The 19,880-nt window shown below is 43.1% G+C and overlaps 1 protein-coding gene across 2 annotated transcripts in view; it reads left to right on the top strand.

The window, feature by feature from the left end:
- ITPR2 (inositol 1,4,5-trisphosphate receptor type 2) overlaps positions 1-19,880 on the top strand; it is a 340,900-nt gene that overhangs the window by 133,437 nt on the left and 187,583 nt on the right. For both annotated transcript variants that reach the window (XM_044993884.1, XM_044993892.1), the window contains exons 22-26: positions 10,487-10,677; positions 13,188-13,320; positions 14,100-14,157; positions 15,910-16,075; positions 17,911-18,084. In XM_044993884.1, coding sequence (XP_044849819.1) covers positions 10,487-10,677; positions 13,188-13,320; positions 14,100-14,157; positions 15,910-16,075; positions 17,911-18,084 — 722 coding nt within the window. The remainder of the gene's footprint in view (positions 1-10,486; positions 10,678-13,187; positions 13,321-14,099; positions 14,158-15,909; positions 16,076-17,910; positions 18,085-19,880) is intronic.

Below are 19,880 nucleotides of genomic sequence, written 5' to 3'. Positions count from 1 at the left end.
TAAAGCAGCGGGAGAGCTCCACAGCCTCTAGTGCGTCCCTGAGACCTCAGCAGCCCCGGCTGCGTTTACACACCTTCCATGTGAAGGGTAATGGCTGGTGGATCGGTAGATGGTGGGTCCACTGGTACGCTCCTCACTCCTTTCCTCTGCCCCTCCATGGCAGGGCACGTGGGCCCTGCATTTCCCCACCCCCCAAATACATCAACATGAAGCATCGTTAGAGAGCCCCTCTGACTAATATGGTGCTGGCTGCTCAGAAACCAAAGCAAATGAGCAGTATTAGAATAGAAGAGAGGGGATTTGGACCCCACGCATGGACAATCCTGCCTCATCTCCTGCACCTCGTCTCCTCTGCCACCGAGGAAAAAGGGGCTGGATTTCATCTAAGGCCTGTTGAATTGATTAGATTGTTTCTAAGTCTTGCATATATATCCATTAGCTGCTCCTTTTTATTGTTAACAAGTCTAAACATCATTTTGAGGCAAGCTTTGATTAGCAGCACTGACAAGACAGTTCCTACCTGTCAGACTGGAGAGATAATTTATCCCAACAGTTTAAAAACAGTGATTCAGCAGACTATTTGAGGATTAACTCTTGGGAAATTTGGGCAGGCTGATCAGATTTCTATAATACAGTAATTGCTACTTATTTGACTGTTATTTGGACAAAAGAAAGCCAGTACAAATGGGAGTTACCTCCCCTCCAGGTACGTTTTGATTTTCCGGAGTGGAATATTTCTCTTTCATAATTGTTCTTTCTGCTACTAGGCCTGTGCCCCTATGTGATCCTAGAGCACCCTCCTTTTCCAGGAACCCCATACAGCACACATTTACCCATCTTGCCAACTAGAAGGCCCACTGAGATTCCCATGACCCTTTATGGCTTGAGGGCCAGCATGCCATTGCAGAGATTAAATTCCCTGCCTTCCCTCCTCCCCCGTTGAAAAGTTGAACTCCGGCAACACTTTCTGGTTTTCTGGGTCCATGTAGTGGAAAAGGAGGTCCCACCACAAATGGCAGATCTTCACAAAAAGGGGAGAGTCGGTGGAGTTTTCTTCGTAGCCAGAGTAGGTTGTTAGCAAACTGGAGGTGTTTGAGGTGTATGTGTTGTGAATATATGGAGGAGATCCAGTTTTATTGGGGAGTTGGGAGCTGAATGTGGCCTCACGTGTATTTTCAGATAGGGCCCCGTGGAATGTAGAGCTGGCCTCACTCTCTCCCCTTTAATGTTATGTATTCTATTTCTAATAGGCTATCCTGAGGTCAGCTAGTTTATTGAGGGGTGAAGTATGGTTTAATGAAGAAATAAAGCATGCTGTTCATTTGTTTATGGTACATTCTGCAGTCTTTATGAGCAAATTCTATGGAAAACCTGTAAAAATTAATACCTCTTCCACAAATGGAGCTATAAGACTTTATGTTCCTGGCAAATAATATATAGCTCAAAGGATTCGAAATAAAATGTGCTCCTTTAAGTATCAAAGTGGTGGTGTTGTATGTCTCATAAATGGCTATAACTTTTCATGCACAAAAAATTAAATTACATGAAGAAATGTGGCCAGATCAACAAAGGCAAAGACATTTAGAGTTAAAGCTGCTAAGGGGTTTTTAATTTATCTTATGGTAACTGGTCATTACAGCACAGGTGGCTCTCTGCCAGAGAACCCCATCGTTCTGGCCACTGTTACATGCCCTGGGCTAGTTCTATATGAATAAAATTTAAAAAGCTTACACTGAATCAGTATTAAGGGTCTTGGGAATCCACAAAAGCAAGGGCATTTGGAGATGACTCCTGTTCCCGCCATAAGTCACCTAATTGCAGAGGCACTTACTAAAACTTGATGCTGGTTTGGGCCCAGCCTTCAACTGCCGCTGACTTCTGTGGAAGTTGTGGGCTCTTAGCAGTTCATGCGCTCAGGACCAATGTAGGGAGGAGCTGCCTCTGCTGTGATCTTGGTTAGAGTGGGGAAACAGGCAATCCTTTGGAGTCATGGGTTCTAATATTCAAGTGATATTCAAGTGATATCCAATATAGGGGGGGAGGGATAGCTCAGTGGTTTGAGCATTGGCCTACTAAACCCAGGGTTGTGAGTTCAGTCCTTGAGGGAGCCACTTAGGGATCTGGGGCACAATCAGTACTTGGTCCTGCTAGTGAAGGCAGGGGGCTGGACTTGATGACCTTTCAAGGTCCCTTCCAGTTCTAGGAGATAGGATATCTCCATTAATTTAATTTATATCCAGACCTCAAAATCTAATCTGATTATCCACCACAGCTCAATCACCTCTAGAACCCCCTTTTTCCTAGGCCCCAGGGGCTCCCTTTCTTCACCAGGCTTCATCTGTTGCAGGAGTGAGAGAGGAAATAGCTGAGACATTTAGGGATGCTGAGTGGCTGCTCCCTACATCTTCAATCTTCAAGGGGCAGTGTCTTAGATCCTTCGGTCCTGAAAGAGGCTCTGGCAAGTGGGAGGAGGCCCAAGCCTTGATAGAAGAGGGACAGTAAAACCTCTAAGTGTTTAGAGCAGCAGCCAGAGACTTTTTTTTCCATTCTAGGAATGGGCCATCTGCTCCCTCTCTGAAGGAAAAAGGATCTTTGGGGCAGGGGTGTTCTGAGTCTTTTGGGGTCTTTTGTGACTGCAGTTCAGCTGTCCGACAACACTAGTTTTTAACCTTTTTTCATTTGTGGACCCCTACAAAATTTTGAATGGAGATGCGGATCTCTTCAGAAATCTTAGATGTAATCTGAGGACTCCTGGGGGTCTGTGGACCACAGGTTGAAAACTACTGTCCTAAAGAGAGAGTTTTCGGGGTAGGAATGGGTTAACCAAAAATGCAGAATATCAGTAATTTCAGGATGATATTCAGAAATATTTGGTGCCACACACAGGGATGATATTTGGGCTCATTGGGAAGTTTATTATTCCGTTTACCCATCCTTTCCTCCCAGTCTGTCAGTTTGGGTGAGAGATGAGGTGCCTAAGCATGAATTTTCTAAGTAGCACATGCTGCCAGGTTCTTATCACACTGCAATGGGAGTGCAGATATCCAGAGGACATAAGCATCATGGCAATACAGAATATATTTGCAAGACCTCAATATGTTTGGCTCTACAGTACTCAGTAACGAAAATGCGTCCTGGTTTTTTGAGGTGAAAATGTTTTCAGAGAGAGTTTGGCGTAATGTGAGCAGTGTCACACAAAATAAACACATTTGTCTGCAAAACCACTCATTTGTCCCCCCTTCCCCCCCTTTTTTTATAAATAAGATTGACCGATGTGTTGCCCTTTTACTGGACAGGTTAATGGCAGTTGTCGGAGTGATTGACCCAAGTGCATTTGTTCTCCATCTGATCATTAAGCACCAGATTTTAAAAAAGAATCCATCACCCAACAACTCCCATTTAGACACCTAAATAAAGATTTCCAAAATTGTTCAGCACCCAGCAGCTCTGTGTTCTTACTGGGAATTCCTTGCTGCTGAAATTTGTCTGAAAACTTGGCTGCTTTTTAAAATGCCTTATTGAGAGCTGAGCACTCTTGAATATCTCGCTCCAGCAGTGAGTGCTGGAGCACTTTTGAACCCTAGGAATCCAATCTTACTTGTTAATGGCCAAACTTCCATTGATTTTATAGCACTGGGAGAAGGCTCAGTCCCTTTGTGACTGGTAAAAGAATAGAAATATATAACTGGTAGTACTAGGTATTACATTTAACCATGTTTGATGTTTTGGATTGAGTCTTGTATTCAGTCAATGATATTTCCGCAGAAAATATTTTCGGACTATTTTTTTCTAAAGTATCCTCAACAGTTTTCTATTTACTACCTTCTAAGGTTTAAAATAAACTAAGGGCCCAAACAGTGATACCCTTCCTCATGCGGAATAGTATCTTTTGCCAGGAGTGGTTCCACTGATGTCCAGGGGGCTACTTGCGCAGCAAGAAAACTACTCGCTCTGAGAAAGGGCATCATAATCTGTCCCTAAGAAACATTAGGGTAGGTAAAAGGTGTCGGATAGACTTCAGTCTCCACGGTTAGCTATTTTTTATCTACAGCCCAGGTATGACATGGAGCACTGCTCTTTCTGAGCTTCCTCACACTAACCCATATACCTCATCTACATCATATCAGTCCTAGCCTCACCACTGAGACTGCCAACAAGGGTTCCTAATTGTGTCAGTTGTGATGCTCCTTGTAGTGTTGTTGCCTCTTGTCCACTGGGAACAGGACTAAAGCCACCACCTAGCCACTGTCTGGGAACAATATTAAGACAAGGCATAGTTTGCCAATTCCTTTTCTAGTGGCTTTTCTCCCTGAATATAGCTCTGTCGTTTAACAGCCATGCTATATTGCATAGCACCTAGCCGTTTGTTTTTATTTTGCTCTTAGAATTGTTCAGACCAGTACATTATTTATCAGGACATATGTTTTATGCAGGAAGTGAGGTGTCCCATTATCCAACATGTCGATTGCATGTTCTTTATAACTTAACTCCTCTGAAATCTCTCTCGTCTCAGAGAGGCCATTGTGTTGTCAGTCATGCCAAATTGTATGAGCTTACGTGCCACAGTTTTGTGACAGAAACTGATATTCATTAGGAAGTTGTGATCACTATAATACAATGCAATGAAAAGGAGGTGCACAGTTGTCTTTCCAAAAGATGACAAGCATTCTCTCTCTTTTAAGCCCCTCATTTTAGTACCTGTCAATCTGTAACTCCTTTAAATGAGTATCGGAACCTACGTTGATTTCACTCTTTCATTGTACTATATATTGGTGAAAAGATCACTTATCACTAACTCCCTGGACATATTCTACACTAGAATTGTGAAACCATAAGAGGATGCACTTGGGGTTCTTGACAGAAGGATGCAACTCTGGGTAAGTGTCTCACAAAATAAATTTTGTGCTCTCTCCTGAGAGGCATCTGCTCAGTAACTCTCAGGATTTAGCCCAGTTAGTAACAGTAGAGGTGGTAGGTTAACTTATTATTTATTATTGTATTGTGGTAGCACCTAGCACCCCAGTATGTTAGGTGCTGTACAAATACTTAGTAAGACACAGACCCGGCCCTCGAGAGCTTACAATCTAACTAGGCAAACGAGACAAAAAGTGTGAGGGGAAACGAAAGCAGAGAAATGAGGTGACTTGCTAGAGGTACGTCTATACTACCGACCGAATCAGTGGGTAGTGATCGATCTATCGGGGATCGATTTATCGCGTCTACACTAGACACGATAAAATCGATCCCCGATCGCTCTGCTGTCGACTCCGGAACTCCACCGCGTGCAAGAGGCGGAAGCGGAGTCGACGGGGGAGTGGCTGCAGTCGACTTGCCGCCGTCCTCATGGCCAGGTAAATCGACCTAATTTACACCGACTTCAGTTACGCTATTTGCGTAGCTGAAGTTGCGCATCTTAGGTCGACCTCCCCACCCCCGCCCCCAGTGTAGACCTAACCTAGGAATAGAACAAAGGGCCCTATTCACTGTATGTAACAGATCTGAAGTACATACCTACTCTTGGTTCAAATTTTCTATAGATCTTATTTATGCCCTCTTCCTTCTGAGGCAGATATTTACATTGAGTGGCATGTAGATTACTGTGTTTTGGTCTCTTGGAGGAGACGTCTAAAATCAAGTTTCTGCCTACTCTTCATGGATATTCCTAAAGCACAGGTTCCTCTGAGTGTCCTGTGCCCCCTCTGGGGCCCCACTGTTGTGCACTGTATGTACTGGTTGGTGGTCACCCACCATTTGTGAGACAGTTGTGTTTCAGTGGTGGTCTGCATATATATAGCTTGTGAAATATTTTGAGTTCTTTCAGGTTGAAAAGTATATTTAATTGTTCTAAGTGCCATTTCATTTTCATTCCAGGAATGTTCTCCCCCTAAACCTGCTGCGTGTTAATTTAAAATATAATTGCTGATATCTTGCCATTTGCTAAGATGCTGTATGAGATCGAATTGCCTGTTACTCCCTAGCCTTGCCGGTATTGTTGACAGAAAGAAAACTATATTTGTTAAAGAGGGTCTTAGCCATTGCAGCTATAAATACTAAAATTGATTAAGTAGGCTTTTTCCCACTAAAAACACTTTCTGCTGTATTAATGAAATACAACAAAAAATGACAACGTTCTTTAGCTGATCTTCCTCTAGCTTTCAGTCACACAAAGATTGATGTTCAAGGAATGTTTGGGAGGAAGGAGTGTAGTGAATCCAGTGTAACTTTTCCTTTTGTTATAGGTTCAGTTGTGAAGGTGTCTTGCATTCCCCTTATTCCCTTGTACTTCCTAGTCTGTTGCTAGTCTGTGCATAGGCGCTGACTCCGTGGGTGCTCTGGGGCTGGAGCACCCACAAGGCAAAAAAATAGTGAGTGCTCAGGAGCCACCTCTCAATTAGCTCCTCCCCCCAGTGCCTCCTATCAGCTGTTTGGCAGCGGGTGAGAGGAGCAGGGTGGGAAAAGGCAGAGTGAGGGCAGGACATGCTCTGGGGAGGGGGTAGGGTGGCGTCTCGGGGGAAGGAGGGGCCTCAGGGCCAATTGGGGATGGAGCATCCCAGGGGAAAACTGAAAATTCGCACCTGTGCGTCGGGGAAGGGAAGGAGCAGCCTCTTTTATTTTCTTTGGTACTCTTATAATTCTCCTCACTGTAGTATGGAGTTCCTCCATGGTATATTTATCCTCTCAATAGCACTCTGAGGTAGGGAAGTGCTGTTATTATCCTCACTTTTCAGACCAGGGAATGGAGGGAAAGAGGTGCTAAGGGAGTTGCCCCAGGTCACGCAGGAAACCTGGCAGAGTAGGAATTGAACCTGGGTCTCATGTCCTATCCATATCATCGTAGCCACTGCACCAACCTTCCTCAGACGTCCCTGGGGTATCTTCTCCCCTTCCACGTGGGTGGGTGACGAGTGAGCGGAAGTGGGGATTGGGCAAAACCTTCGCTCTGTGCCCTCCCCCCCCCCCGAAACGTACAGAGCAGCACTGCTGATCTGTTGCAGATGGGGAAGTGATTACTCTTCACTCTGGAGTAAGAGAGGAACCAGCCCACAGGGTGACTGAGTCACAGTTTGATTTCTGATCTGCTCCTGACAGAGTGCAACTATGCATTACCCTTGATCAGAGCTCATGGGGTGGATGGTGGGAAGTCTAATCCTATACTGCACAGTACCTGGGCCTTTGCTATTTCAGCAGGATTTATTTTAGAGGTTGGAATGACTGAAATATACAGAGAATTTCCAAGCAGAAATTGCACACGTATATACTGAATACCTACATTCAGTGGACCCATTCCTGAGAGGAATGCCAGGCGCTTGCAAATCCCATTGAAATCAATTAAAAGTACCTCTCAAGATTTGCTTTTTTAGAAAGAAATTGGGATTGACATAAAAATCTAGAAGACTATCTTGTCACTTCTTCAATTTATGCGGCCTAGTTCTTCACTCTGCTGTACCGGTTGTATTGTGTTGTAACTCCACTGACTCTTTTTATGCAGAATTCATTAACTTTCCAAATACCAATGAACTTACTGAATAAATACCCTGACTCACTGATGAATGGAGTTCTGAAATCTCCATTACTAATTGGGAAAATTTTAACCTCCATATACATTTTTCAAGTAAAGATATGACAGGTCACCAAGGAGTGAGGCAGTCCAGTGATCTTGTACTGTGGTCTTTTACTTTTGTTGTTGCTCTATTTCTTAAACCCAGGGGATACCGAATAGTCCTACAACCGCACTTCGCTGTTAGCAGACTATGCAGCTGAAAGTACAGGGCGTTATGAATGAGATAATCTATTTCACAAATTGGGGTAAATGTTTTTTTTTCTTTTAAATACTAACTTAAGTGGAGCCACTTCAAAGGTCAAGGGGCCTGATTCTCCTCTTCGTAAGCCTGTTTTACACTGATGTAACTACATTGTAATCAATGCAGATAAACATTGTTTAGTATTTTGTGGAGAGGTGATCCTAGTCTCGTGTTTCATGCAGTTTAAAGATCATTTCTGCCAGACATGCAATTTCCAGCACCATGCAGTAGCCAGGAGGATATTTGGAAAGATTTTTATTACCTTGCTTATGTGTAGGCAGTTAGGAGGATCTGCCTGTATATGACCCTGATGTCAGGATTTAGTCTTCAATCTGATATCCAGTGCTTTTCTTCCTAGCATGATGCAAAAATGGTCAGAAATTATTTCGCCCTTTTAACTTGTATGGAGGTGAAGGAGTATTTTCAAAAGCCTAATTCAGACAGATTGCACACCAGGCTGAATGCTGAACAGGACCTGAAACGTGACACTAATCTGTCTCATTCACTTTGAAAAAGCAAATTATTTCTTCTTTTTAAGTCAGGGTTAAAGGCCCCCTCTTTCCTCACATACAATATATGAACTCCATGAATGGTGGCAAAAAGGCATTAAGGGGAGGATATTGCTAGCAAAATATAATAGGATGTTGACCTTTTGCAGCAGATTATATAGAAAGCGGATTATTGTGATGTTGCAGTTGCCTGGTGATTAAAGTATACAGAAGACATTCAAGGAACTACTTAAGCCTTCCTCTGGCAAATTAGATCTTCTCTTCCAGCCTTTGGTTGCTTTTGCATACTCTTGGTATTCCCACTTATCATTGTCTTTGCTTAGAGGGGAGAATCTCTTTCCACCGTCATCTCATTGTCTTATCCATTAGTCATATCTGTGAGTTATGAGTTATGAAAAGACTAATTCGCGCTGGTAGGAACCATTATGTCCTGTCCAGAGCAAGACTCAAATTCCTCCTCCTCCTCCTCTTCTTCCCCCATCCTAGAATGAAGATAGTCATTCATTCATAGAACTGCTGTTCATGTCAGAAGTCTGAGTAGAAGAACAGCACAGTTTGTCTGAACAAACCGCATCTTCATGTGGTGTTTGATCCAACTCCTAGCAGAGTCAATAGAATGGATGGTTGAACTGGGCTCTTAGGGCTAGATTAAACTGGAAAGCTTAGCTCTGAGGAGAGTGAGTTTCTTCCTAGGAGGAGCCCAGGCAAGGAACTGTAACTGTAGAGCAGCAGTTCTCAAAAGGGGCCCGGGGCCCTCTGTAGGGCCATGAGCAGGTTTCAGGGGGGTCACCAAGGAGGGCCAGTGTTAAACTTGCTGGGACCCAGAACAGAAAGGTGAAGCCCCACCTGGGGCTGAAGTCGAAGCCTGAGTAACTTAGCTTTGTGGGGACCCCTGTGGTGTGAGGCCCTGGGCAGTTACCCTGCTTGATACATCCTAATGCTGGTCCTGGCTTTTATAGCGGAAAAACAGTTGTGGCACTGGCAGGCTATGGAGTTTTTATAGCATGTTGGGCGGGGGGAGGGCTCAGAAAGAAAAAGGTCGAGAACCCCTGCTCTACGGAACATTTTGACATTCAGGTCAAGCTATAAGATCTGTCCTTTTCCCAGGATTTTTCTGAAGTGGGAAGGTTGAGCAAATGGGGCTGAATGATGGGAGAATGCGGTTTGAACATTGGTTCAGCTTGTAGGCTGTATATGTTTTATGGAGTGTGTGTATGTGCGCAGAGCTGTGGATGGGAGTATGTTGAGTACATCCAAATAAATGTTCCAAAATGTGTGTTCTTTGATGTTCAGAACACTGATTAATTTAAACAGAGGGAGTAACTGTGCTGTAAGTCAAGCAATTATTTCCTATCTCTGTTAAACAATTAAAAAAATTTTATATGTACCTATAGATATAGATGTACACAATAACTAGTTGATTGGTAAGGTGATCAAATGGCACAGGCTTTTGGTAATAGGGGACAGCATACAAAGCTTTTTCTACCTCTAGGTCACTGGTTAAAATCAGATTAGGTCTGTAGAGACCAAAAGTCCTTACCAACTGCTGGCTTCTTTGTTCATTTGTTGGTCTCAGTCCAGTTCCTAAGGTGCAGGTGTTTACATCCCAATCATTGGAGGTTTGTAAGAATAGGTTGGACAAATACCTGTTAGGGATGGCCTAGGTATACTTAATCCTTCCTCAGAGCAGGAGGCTGGACTAGATGATGACCTCTTGAGGTCTCTTCCATCCTTGAACCTCTGTGATTCTACAATTCTGTTACCAAATCCACCATCCCAATTGGCAACCTTGTGGAAAATCTTGATGGAGAAGCCAACAATGAGAGTGGGCATGGAAACTGAACTATGCACTCTTCTCCTGAGGTGTTCCCTGCAGAACCAGGTGATGAACACATTGATGGGGGTGAATGAGTGTTTGGGGAACCGTGTCTCCTGGCCTTTCCGTTGACCTGCAAGTATGTCCTCTGCAGGAGGGTGATGTGGCAGATTTATTTGGCTCCAAAACTACAGATATTTTGACTTAACTCTTTCCCTCTTGTGCAGCTTTAGCTGGAAAGAGATTATTTAGTCCTTAGTAGATTTATTAAGACTGTTGGGGTATTTTTGCCACATGAAGAGTGTGTGTAGTTTTGAAAGGGAGGTTCACCAGTTGTATGATTTCTTTTTAATACCTAGGAAACAATGTTATGAGGACCATCCATGGTGTGGGAGAGATGATGACACAAATGGTACTGAGCAGAGGATCTATCTTTCCCATCAGCGTACCTGATATACAGCCAAGCCTCCACTCGAGCAAGCAGGCCAGCCCAGACAGTGAAGATGTGACTGTGATGGACACCAAATTAAAAATCATTGAGATCTTACAGGTAGAAACCATGATGGAAAATTACAAAGCAGCTCGTTAATTTTAATCTACTTCTTTATTCAGTTAGATTGGGTCGCAGAATTCAGCCTTTCTCACATTGAAGAGTACCTTTCTCTAATGGTCGCGCCTCAGCATGGAGAAGGATACTGCTCAGTGTCTGTAAGGGTGGCAGAATCTGTCCCTTAAAACTATCCCAGAAATATTCTCTAGAGCAGTGGTCCTCAAACTTTAGTATGGATGACCCCTTTCACACAGCAAGCCTAGGAGAGTGACCCCCCGCCCCGTAAAGTAAAAGCACATTTTAAAATATATTTAACACTAGTATAAATGCTGGAAGCAAAGCAGGGTTTGAGGGTGGAGGCTAACAGCTCATGACCCCCCCCCACATAATAACCTTGTGACCCCCTGAGGGGTTACGACTCCCAGTTTGATGAGAACTCCTGCTCTAGAGACAAAGGATATATTTCCAGATTTACTTATCCTTTTTTTCATCAGTATAATTTCATTGACTTCAGTAGTTACTCTTCATTTACACCAGTGTAACTAAGAACAGAACTGAGTCCAGACACACTGGAGAAATGCAGGGCCAGACATTCTGGAAGCCCTCTCCAGGTGTTCACTGATGGAACTGAGAACAGAATTTGGGTCAGTGTCATTTTATCCTAGCCATTCCATTAGGTACATCCACTAGCATATGTCCTTGGGGTTCTCACCTTGTGCTGCTGTAAGTTATGTGCCACACAGTCTATTATTCTGCATATCAACTCCCATATCCTGTAAGCACACAAGCTCTGTAGAAGTTTTTATTATTTTTTGTAAATTCTGCTATCTGTTGATACAATTTGTCACTTTTGAAGCTTTCCATTTATACTGAATGTTTATGAAGTACGTCTTTTATATTTCCTTAATTATAAGTTGCTGAAAGACGAGCAATTGTTAGGTTATGCTTACTGTAGCATACATTTGTTCCAAATGTGATAGACTGCATATTTCAGAGCTCATAAATGAGTCTAGGGTAGTGCTAAACTGCACTCCCACTTCCTTGCTCTCTCCTTATTCTGAGAAGGGCAGTAAGCTATGACACTGCTTTTGGGATGCAGCTTACTTTCCCTTCTTACCTGGCTGACTCTGCCCGTTGGCACTTGAGAGGGCAGAGCCATGGTTCCAGTTTCTTCCTGCCCACTCCCCACCTGTATGCTCACAGGAGAAAGAATCAGGTGAGGCAGCCCCTCCTGTCCCTTCTTCACTCCAGCCTCTGTCTGAGCAGGTGTAATGCAGTTCCACAGGGAGTTGGAGAGGCCATACCTTCCACCGTTCCTCTCTGACACGGCTACATAACACTAGGGCACAATCCTGTCATATACAGGAGAACCTCAGTGTTACAGACTCCTCGGGAATGGAGGCTGTTCGTAACTCTGAAATGTTCATAACTCTGAACAAAGCACAGTTCGGGTTCCAGATCCAGCAGCTAACACTCCAGGCCAGGATTCAGCAGCAGCTGAGCTCCCTACTTAGCCCCAGCATGAGGTTTCAAGCTTGGCCCCCTCCGGGGTGTGTGTGTGTGTGTGAGAGAGAAAACAGCATGTCCCCCTCATGGGGGGGAAAAAGGGAAGGGGATGGTGAAAGTTGTGCAGACCCCAGGGCTGCTCCAGCTGCCTTGGGCTCGCAGCCCCAGCGTCTTGCTGTAAGTGGCTGCCCGGTGGGGTGGGGTGGGAGGACAGGCAGCCCAGATGTGTCTACCTTTAAGATGCAATACAGGCACAATACAGTACTCGCTGGGTTTTTTTTTGTGTGTTCTCTGCAGCTGCCTGATTTGTTACTCTGGTTTCACATGGTGTCTGGTTGACCAGTCAGTCCGTAACTCTGATGCTCGTACCTTTTGAGAGTCTACTGTATACTTGTGTTAACCTCCCTTCACCCCAACTTTATACCACAATAGTGGCACAATGAGGATTAAGCACACCTAAAACAGGAAAAAAATGTATACGGATCCAAATCCTGCTGCTCTTACTCATGTGAATATTTTCACAGAGCCAGATTCTGATCGCAGTTACCCTGGTGTAAATCCAATGAGCAAGTTATGTTTGTTTAAAAAAGTAAACTTCAGAAATAATCCTTTGTCTTTAGGTTTATATTCACCACAAAGTATCCTCAAAAAGCAAATGCTGGCCACCATATCACCACTAGTATTTTGCACTGAAAGATGAATGATTTGGCTTTAGTGTTTCCATGCAGCTTTGGAATAGTCGTCTGGTACCAGGGGCAGATCCCAGAGCCCCTGGACAAGTCTGAACTGACTCAGATATTCATGGTGAGGGAGGTGCAGCCTAAATGTAGCAACATGGTGTGGGAGGCCAATTCCAGGAAAGAAATCACAAAAATTATCATTTGAAAAACAGCTGTTTTATTTTCGGTAATGGACTTGAGCCCACTTAAAATTAGCTCCCTCCCCCCTCACAAAACAGGTTAGAGAGAGAAAACTGTATCTTATTTTAAACTCTTGTCTTGTAGTTTATCCTTAGCGTTAGACTGGACTATAGAATATCCTACATGCTGTCTATCTATAAGAAAGAATTTGGAGAAGACAGCGAGAATGTTGATAGCTCCACCATCTCTCCACCAGACACACCAGGGCTTGCCTCAGGTAAACTGTTGCTGTTGTATTGCAGTTTATTGTTGCGGTAATTTTAGTAAGCAATGAACAAAACTACTTCAGAAAGCTGCACGTCACTCCAGATTGAAAGCTAGAGGGGTGCCCACAATAATGGATATTTACTGGGCTGCTGCTCTCTAATTAAAATTTGATTCAGTTTTCCTATGACGGTGATTTATTATTCATATGTACACTTCCCAAAGGTTTGTTACGTGACAAAACAAATGAGAGTGAGAACGGACCATGGAGGATGGAGTGGGGATGGATAGAGTTACGCGTTGCTCTGTTTTTCTTTCTCAGGTCTTGTGTGTCTATGAAGAGATGTGAAGGGGGTATTCTGGTTTTGCCGACAGAGCAGAGGGGGGTGGGTGCAAAAGGAACAGCAATTCACACTAATTCTTCAACAGGTTTGTGTCGTCTGCTAATTTGGGGGGGTTGGTTACATCAAAGAAAATATGAAAGATGCAGCTTGCAAAGTCTTTGGGGGCATGGATCTTCTTCGTTCTATTTGTACAGCGCCTAGCACAGAGGGGTCCTGGTATGTGACTGGGGCTTCTAGATAATACTGCAATACAATTGAGAATAATTAAGGCCTGATCCTTCTCTCCTTATTATGGCAACATTTCCATTGACTGCTTCAAATAGAGTTTTGCCTGGCCAAGGAGTCTGTCGTTGGGCCTTCAGTTTGTTGCACATACTTAAACAGCGACAGTAGTTTCTTTAGCTGTGAAAACTAAATTATGGTCACGTGTTTTGGGTTTTTTTTGCAGCAGTTGTTCCTGACATAGATGAAATTGCAGCTCAGGCCGAGACAATGTTTGCTGGCAGGTATGCTTTCTGAAGGTTATACATCTGTCTGTACGTGCTCAATAATGCACAACATCTTTCTATCCAGATTTTTGTTTCTAATTGACAATTTCTGTTTATTTTTTGTGTGTCTTCCTCTCCCTTCCTCTCCTTTTACTAGTTCCTGTTGTCACATAACATGATCTCATAGAGAGGAGGTGGTCGGAGTAATAGCTGCTGCAGCATAGATGTTAGACATGGGCCTGGGCCATGAAGTTCAGATCTGGGTTCCAAACACCCTATAATTCAAGTGTGTATGGATCTGGATTGGACACTCTACCCCCAAAGTTCAGGAGGGTTTGGATTCAGGTTTTTGGCTGGTTCCCATATCTGTTGGGGCTTGTCTGCCTGGGAAAATTAAACTGGTATAAAGGAAGGTGTGGATTTGAAGCGCTATACTTATACCAGTATAACTCGCTGTGTGGATACTCTCATTCCAGTAAAAAAAAGTTGTTTTTTTTTCTGGTTTAGTTTTGTCACTTTGGAAGTGGTTTAAGCTAAGCCAAAACCCCCACTTTTATTCTGGAATAAGAACGTCCACATAGGGGAGTTATGCCGGTATAACTATATCAGTTTAACTCTGTTGGTACACTTGTATGAGTATAACTGGAAACATTTCCTGTGTAGACAAGCCTTTAGAGGTTGTCTAAAGGTTTTCCCAGAGCTCAGGAGAAGGGGGAAGGATGTCTGAGATGGGTGTTCTTAACTTTCCTCACTGAGTATGTCCCTATGTGTTCTTAGTCTTTGCCAACAAGAGGAATGCCTTCAGTCCTGTCCCTGAACTCCCATAATGAAAAACAACCAGGGCTGGCTCCAGGCACCAGCATTCCAAGCTGGTGCTTGGGGCGGCATTCTGCAAGGGGCGGCAGTCCCCCTTGTTTTGCCCCCAAGTAGCGCGCCGAATTGCCGCCGCGGGCGAGGGGGGGGCAGTCTTTGTGCCCTTAGGGCGGCAGGCGTGTTTCCACGGCAGCTTCTATGCCGCAGAAATGCGCCTGCCGCCCTAAGGGCACACGGACTCCCCCCCCCCCCCCAGGGCTGCAATTCGGCACGCTGCTTGGGGCGGCGAAAACTGTAGAGCCGGCCATGAAAACAACACACAGCTCTGGTGTGGCTCTTGGCACCTGTGTCTTTCAATTGAACACTGAGTGTGAATGGCTTCTTGGAAACATTATTTCTGCTTTGATTTGCTAAGTGTAAATCTGCTTGCTGTCCTTCCAGATTATAAATATGATCCAGAAATATGATGCCTTTGGCAATTTTTACTGTTTTTTTTTTAAAAGTTCCTTTTCCCTACATTAAATTTTAGCAGCAGCGGATAGGAGAAGAAATATAAAGGACAGGGCCAAATTCATATCTGGTGCATCTCCATTGACTTTGGTGGGCTTGTACCAGCGATGAATTGGTCACCCAGATGTAAAGTGATGTGTTTGCAAAATGGAGCTTAATCACAGTGTTTGATGCATTTTATATGTATTTACTTACAGCCAATATTGGCCATTCTGTTAGAAGCATCAGATTGCCACAAAGAAAATAACCTTGGTATTGAAGCACCCATAAAATGAACTAAAATGTGTTTTTAATTTACATCTCACAGTTTGTTCTATTCGGTTTTAAGAGCTCCATCGAAGTGTGTGTGTGTGTGTGTGTGTGTGTGTGTGTGTGAGAGAGAGAGAGATTGATTGATTGATTGATTGATTTACACCACAGGTTTTTAACTTATTTGGGCTTTTGCAGAAAAGAAAAAAATCCAGTGCAACTTGATGACGAGGGGGGCAGAACATTTCTACGAGTCCTCATTCACCTTATCATGCATGACTACCCTCCTTTGCTGTCAGGGGCCCTTCAGCTGCTATTTAAGCATTTCAGCCAAAGAGCAGAAGTTTTGCAAGCATTTAAACAGGTACAGGTCCAGTGGTGTTCCATGAAATCTACTGTATGAGGAAAAAGAAAGTCATCTCAAAGTCTAGTAGTCTCACTTACACTGCCAGTTACAGTATTAGAGTGTCCCTTCCTTATAAATTGAAGGTCCAAATTCAGCCCCTTGCTCCATGGGAGCTGCACATACACAGCTGCACCTCAGTGAGACAAGCTCGAGGTGTCTGAAGTCAGACACCCAAAAACAGACACACCTGGAATTGGAGCTGCTGTTGACAATGTAGGCCTGAGTGACTTGTTCAAGGTCACATAGAACAGCAAGTGAATAACAGAGCCAGGCATAGTACTCAGCTGTTGTTCTGTCTACTAGATAACATCCCCATTTCTGTATCAATGTTTAACATGTTAATAGATTAGCGTTAAGAAACCTGATGTAATGGGGTTAGATAATAGAGGACTCTCTTGGTTATGGTGACTGATAACTTACTTGTTTTAAGATCATTTGATGCTTATTTCAGGAGTTCACTAGCATGTTGCCACCTCATTATGTAAAAGGTGGAGGTTTTTCTTGTCGTAAAACCAGGCAAATGATAAATAGCTGAAAAGCTTTTGTTGTGATACTTTTGCAGAGTTGCATACTGGCCTCCTGCCAGGATATTAAAGTGGGACCATGCTGATTAGGTGCATAAATAGCTACTATTCCCAGTTAAGTGAGAGTTGCATACCTGATATGCTTAGGCTGTGGAGGAAGTGGAATGTGAATATGTGTGGATGAGCAGCACTCATCAATTCAGTAGGATAACAAGGCTGTATGCTGTTAAGCAAGCAGCCTATGAGAACGTCAAGATTATATTATAAAATAGTGAATATTTGTCTGCAAACAGCCATTTTAAAAAATATATTATCCATGTTCTTATCTGCCTCATGACAATATTAACTTGATGTGGCACTTCCATTTACATCAGTTTGATTTCTTAATGGCGGTTATTGGGTTATACAGGGATCATTGTTAGGTCAAATTTTGTTTAATCTCCTAATTAATAATTTAGGAGAAAGATCAAATAGCCTAATAGGGAACTTTAAAGATGTTACTAAATTTGGAGGAGTTATGAACACCAATGAGCAGAAAGAAATAAATTAGATATATGGGCAGGAAATGAAAAAACAGATTCATCTAGAAAAATGCAAGCAGTCATAACTGGGGGGTAAATGATATGAGACCTGTCAAGCATCAGTGCTGAAAGAGACTTAGGTGTGGTTCCCTATAGCCGGTAATGAAAATTAGGTCACACATGTTTTGTTTTTTCCATTTTCAGTCAAAATGTTGATGACATTTATAACTGAAACGTCAATATCTGGAAAATGTTGACTGTCTCTACAGTTCACGTTTGGATCTCTTGATTTCTTGTAATGTCAATCTTGTCTTTCATTAAATATTATTTACATGGGATAAACTGCTTCTTACTATATTCTTTTAATACCAGAAGGAGCATAATCCTGGTGTCCCCGTTAGCTCTGCCATAGATCTCAGGGGTTTATAGACAGTTGTTTACATTGCAAACATTTTGCAGCATGATGATAAAGGAAGCAGAATGTTTTAAACATTGTAACCATTTTGCTTTGGGCAAAACAGTCTTCAGTGGCAATAACTTCAGTTTGACTTAAATATATGATTTAAGGCTTTGCTCAACTGGGGCCAAAGAGACTAAAGATGGAAAATTTCAGTTCAAAAGATGATAATTTCATAAGGTCATGAGGGAGTGAAACCAGGGCATTAAAATGAAAACCATTAAACAAACTTGACTGTAGAGACTGCAGCTGGCTCTGCTGTAATATAAGTGTGGATTACTGTGTTTCCAGGTCCAGTTACTGGTGTCTAATCAGGATGTGGACAACTACAAGCAAATCAAAGCTGATCTTGACCAGCTCCGACTGACTGTAGAAAAATCTGAACTGTGGGTTGAAAAGAGCAGCAGCTACGAGAGTGGGGAGCTAGGTGACAGTCAGGCGAAAGGAGGTGAAGAACCAATAGAGGTGTGTTTCTAAAGTCCTAGGCCACCTGTGTTCCTATATCATTAACATATAGTTTAATGAACTCTCTCTCTCCCATATTATTAAACTAGACATTCAAAATGATGCTGCTAGGAAGCAGGTGATGCCCAATACTGGGTAAGTGTTAGTATTAAAGAGGAAAGAACACAAATCCAAAGGTGCTTTAATAAGAGCTATATTATCTCAGAGAGAGTCTCCTTCAGTTAGGTCCAGCGGGAGTGCCACAGATCTGTTTGTGACATCACTCTGTTGCCGTGCAGGTGATCCAGAGGTCACACTTTCCCTATTTCAGTGACTTTATTGCACGCTTGAATAGGAGGGGAAGAATAGACTTTCCCCAAAACTTTGGCCAATCCCAAAGTGAGTATTCGTGTGAGAAAGGGGAAGGAGGTAAAGGACCCTTTTCAGTCATGCTGAGTGGTGCTACAGCTCTATCCACATCTCGATTCTCTTAGATACGGGGGATTATAGAAAATGTTTACAGAACAAGATGATATAACCAGCTGCCAGGCAATGCAGGGTGGGGCCCAGCAATGATGCCATAACCACAAATCACACAGGGAAAATTATAAGGGGTGTGAGGGGGAAATAATAATCTCTATGAAATAGAGCCTATGCTGCCATAGCTCAGTTCTTCTGCTGACTTAGTAAGATCAGCTCCCCAAACTACTTTAGCGAACTCTACAAAAGCACTCTTCTTTCAGCTCAGATGCGTCTACGCTAGGTGTTCTGCTGTCCCAGCCGTGTCACCTCGGGCTCTGAGTTTTTCACGCCGCTCTCAAACATGGCTATGTCAGTGGAACTTTATAGTGTATGCCAGGCCTAAAATTCAGTGCAGGTCACTTGGCCACCCTTGTCACTTGAATGGAAGAGACAACATTTAAGTCTTGTCTACTCGTGTCGGTTAATTTGGATTAAGGTAGCATGTGAATTTAAAAGTTCAATAGCTATTTATTAGAGCATATGTGGATGCTCTTATTCTGGAATCAGTGTGCCCGTACATAGTTATTCAGGAGTAGTTATGCAGAAATAATTATAACTCCATGTATAGAGAAATCTTTAGGCACCTCAGAGTTCCCCCACTCTGCTCTGGCTCTGATAGGTTTGATTGTTGCCCTGAGTATGTTTTGGGGAACGTTAATTTCAAGCATTATGTATATATTAGGGTTATGGGCCCAATCCTACAAGCTTTACTCATGTAGTGAGTAGGCACTGCTGAACTGTGCCACCCTTACTTGTGTGGAAGAGTAACATGCCATCCGTAGTCCCACGGAAATTAATGAGCCTATTTCAGTAGTAAGGTATAACTCAGTGTAAGAGTGGCAGAAGCTGGCCCTGGCTCAGGGCTGTGGGATGGATACTATAACTGATGCTACAGTAGTAATTGCCTGTGAATTTTACAAAGAAAGCAAGGAGCCATTTTTAGAAATTCCCACTCTCTAACAACACAGCCATTCAGAATAGAACATAGATTAGTACAGGCTCTGTGACTTCTTTGCTCCCTATGGGAAAGCATGACAGAGAACGTCTCTCACAGAGCATGACGAGGCAAGATATGCAACCAACTGCCTCTGATGTCCCAGCGGTGTGATTATCTCTTGATAACTACATCCCTGGAATACTCTTACAGGTTCAATAAACAGTTTTTTATTTTGTTAAGAGAGAGGATGGATTTAGTTTAATGCTGATCAGCACTTCCAGATAAGATATATAGTTCTCACGGATTATAAAGCTACATTTACTGAGGAAAAATGCTGGTAAACGTAACAGGTAAATTA

Source organism: Mauremys mutica, chromosome 1, assembly GCF_020497125.1.
Source record: "Mauremys mutica isolate MM-2020 ecotype Southern chromosome 1, ASM2049712v1, whole genome shotgun sequence".
NCBI lineage: Eukaryota > Metazoa > Chordata > Testudines > Geoemydidae > Mauremys > Mauremys mutica.
This window is presented reverse-complemented; position numbering and strand designations above follow the sequence as displayed.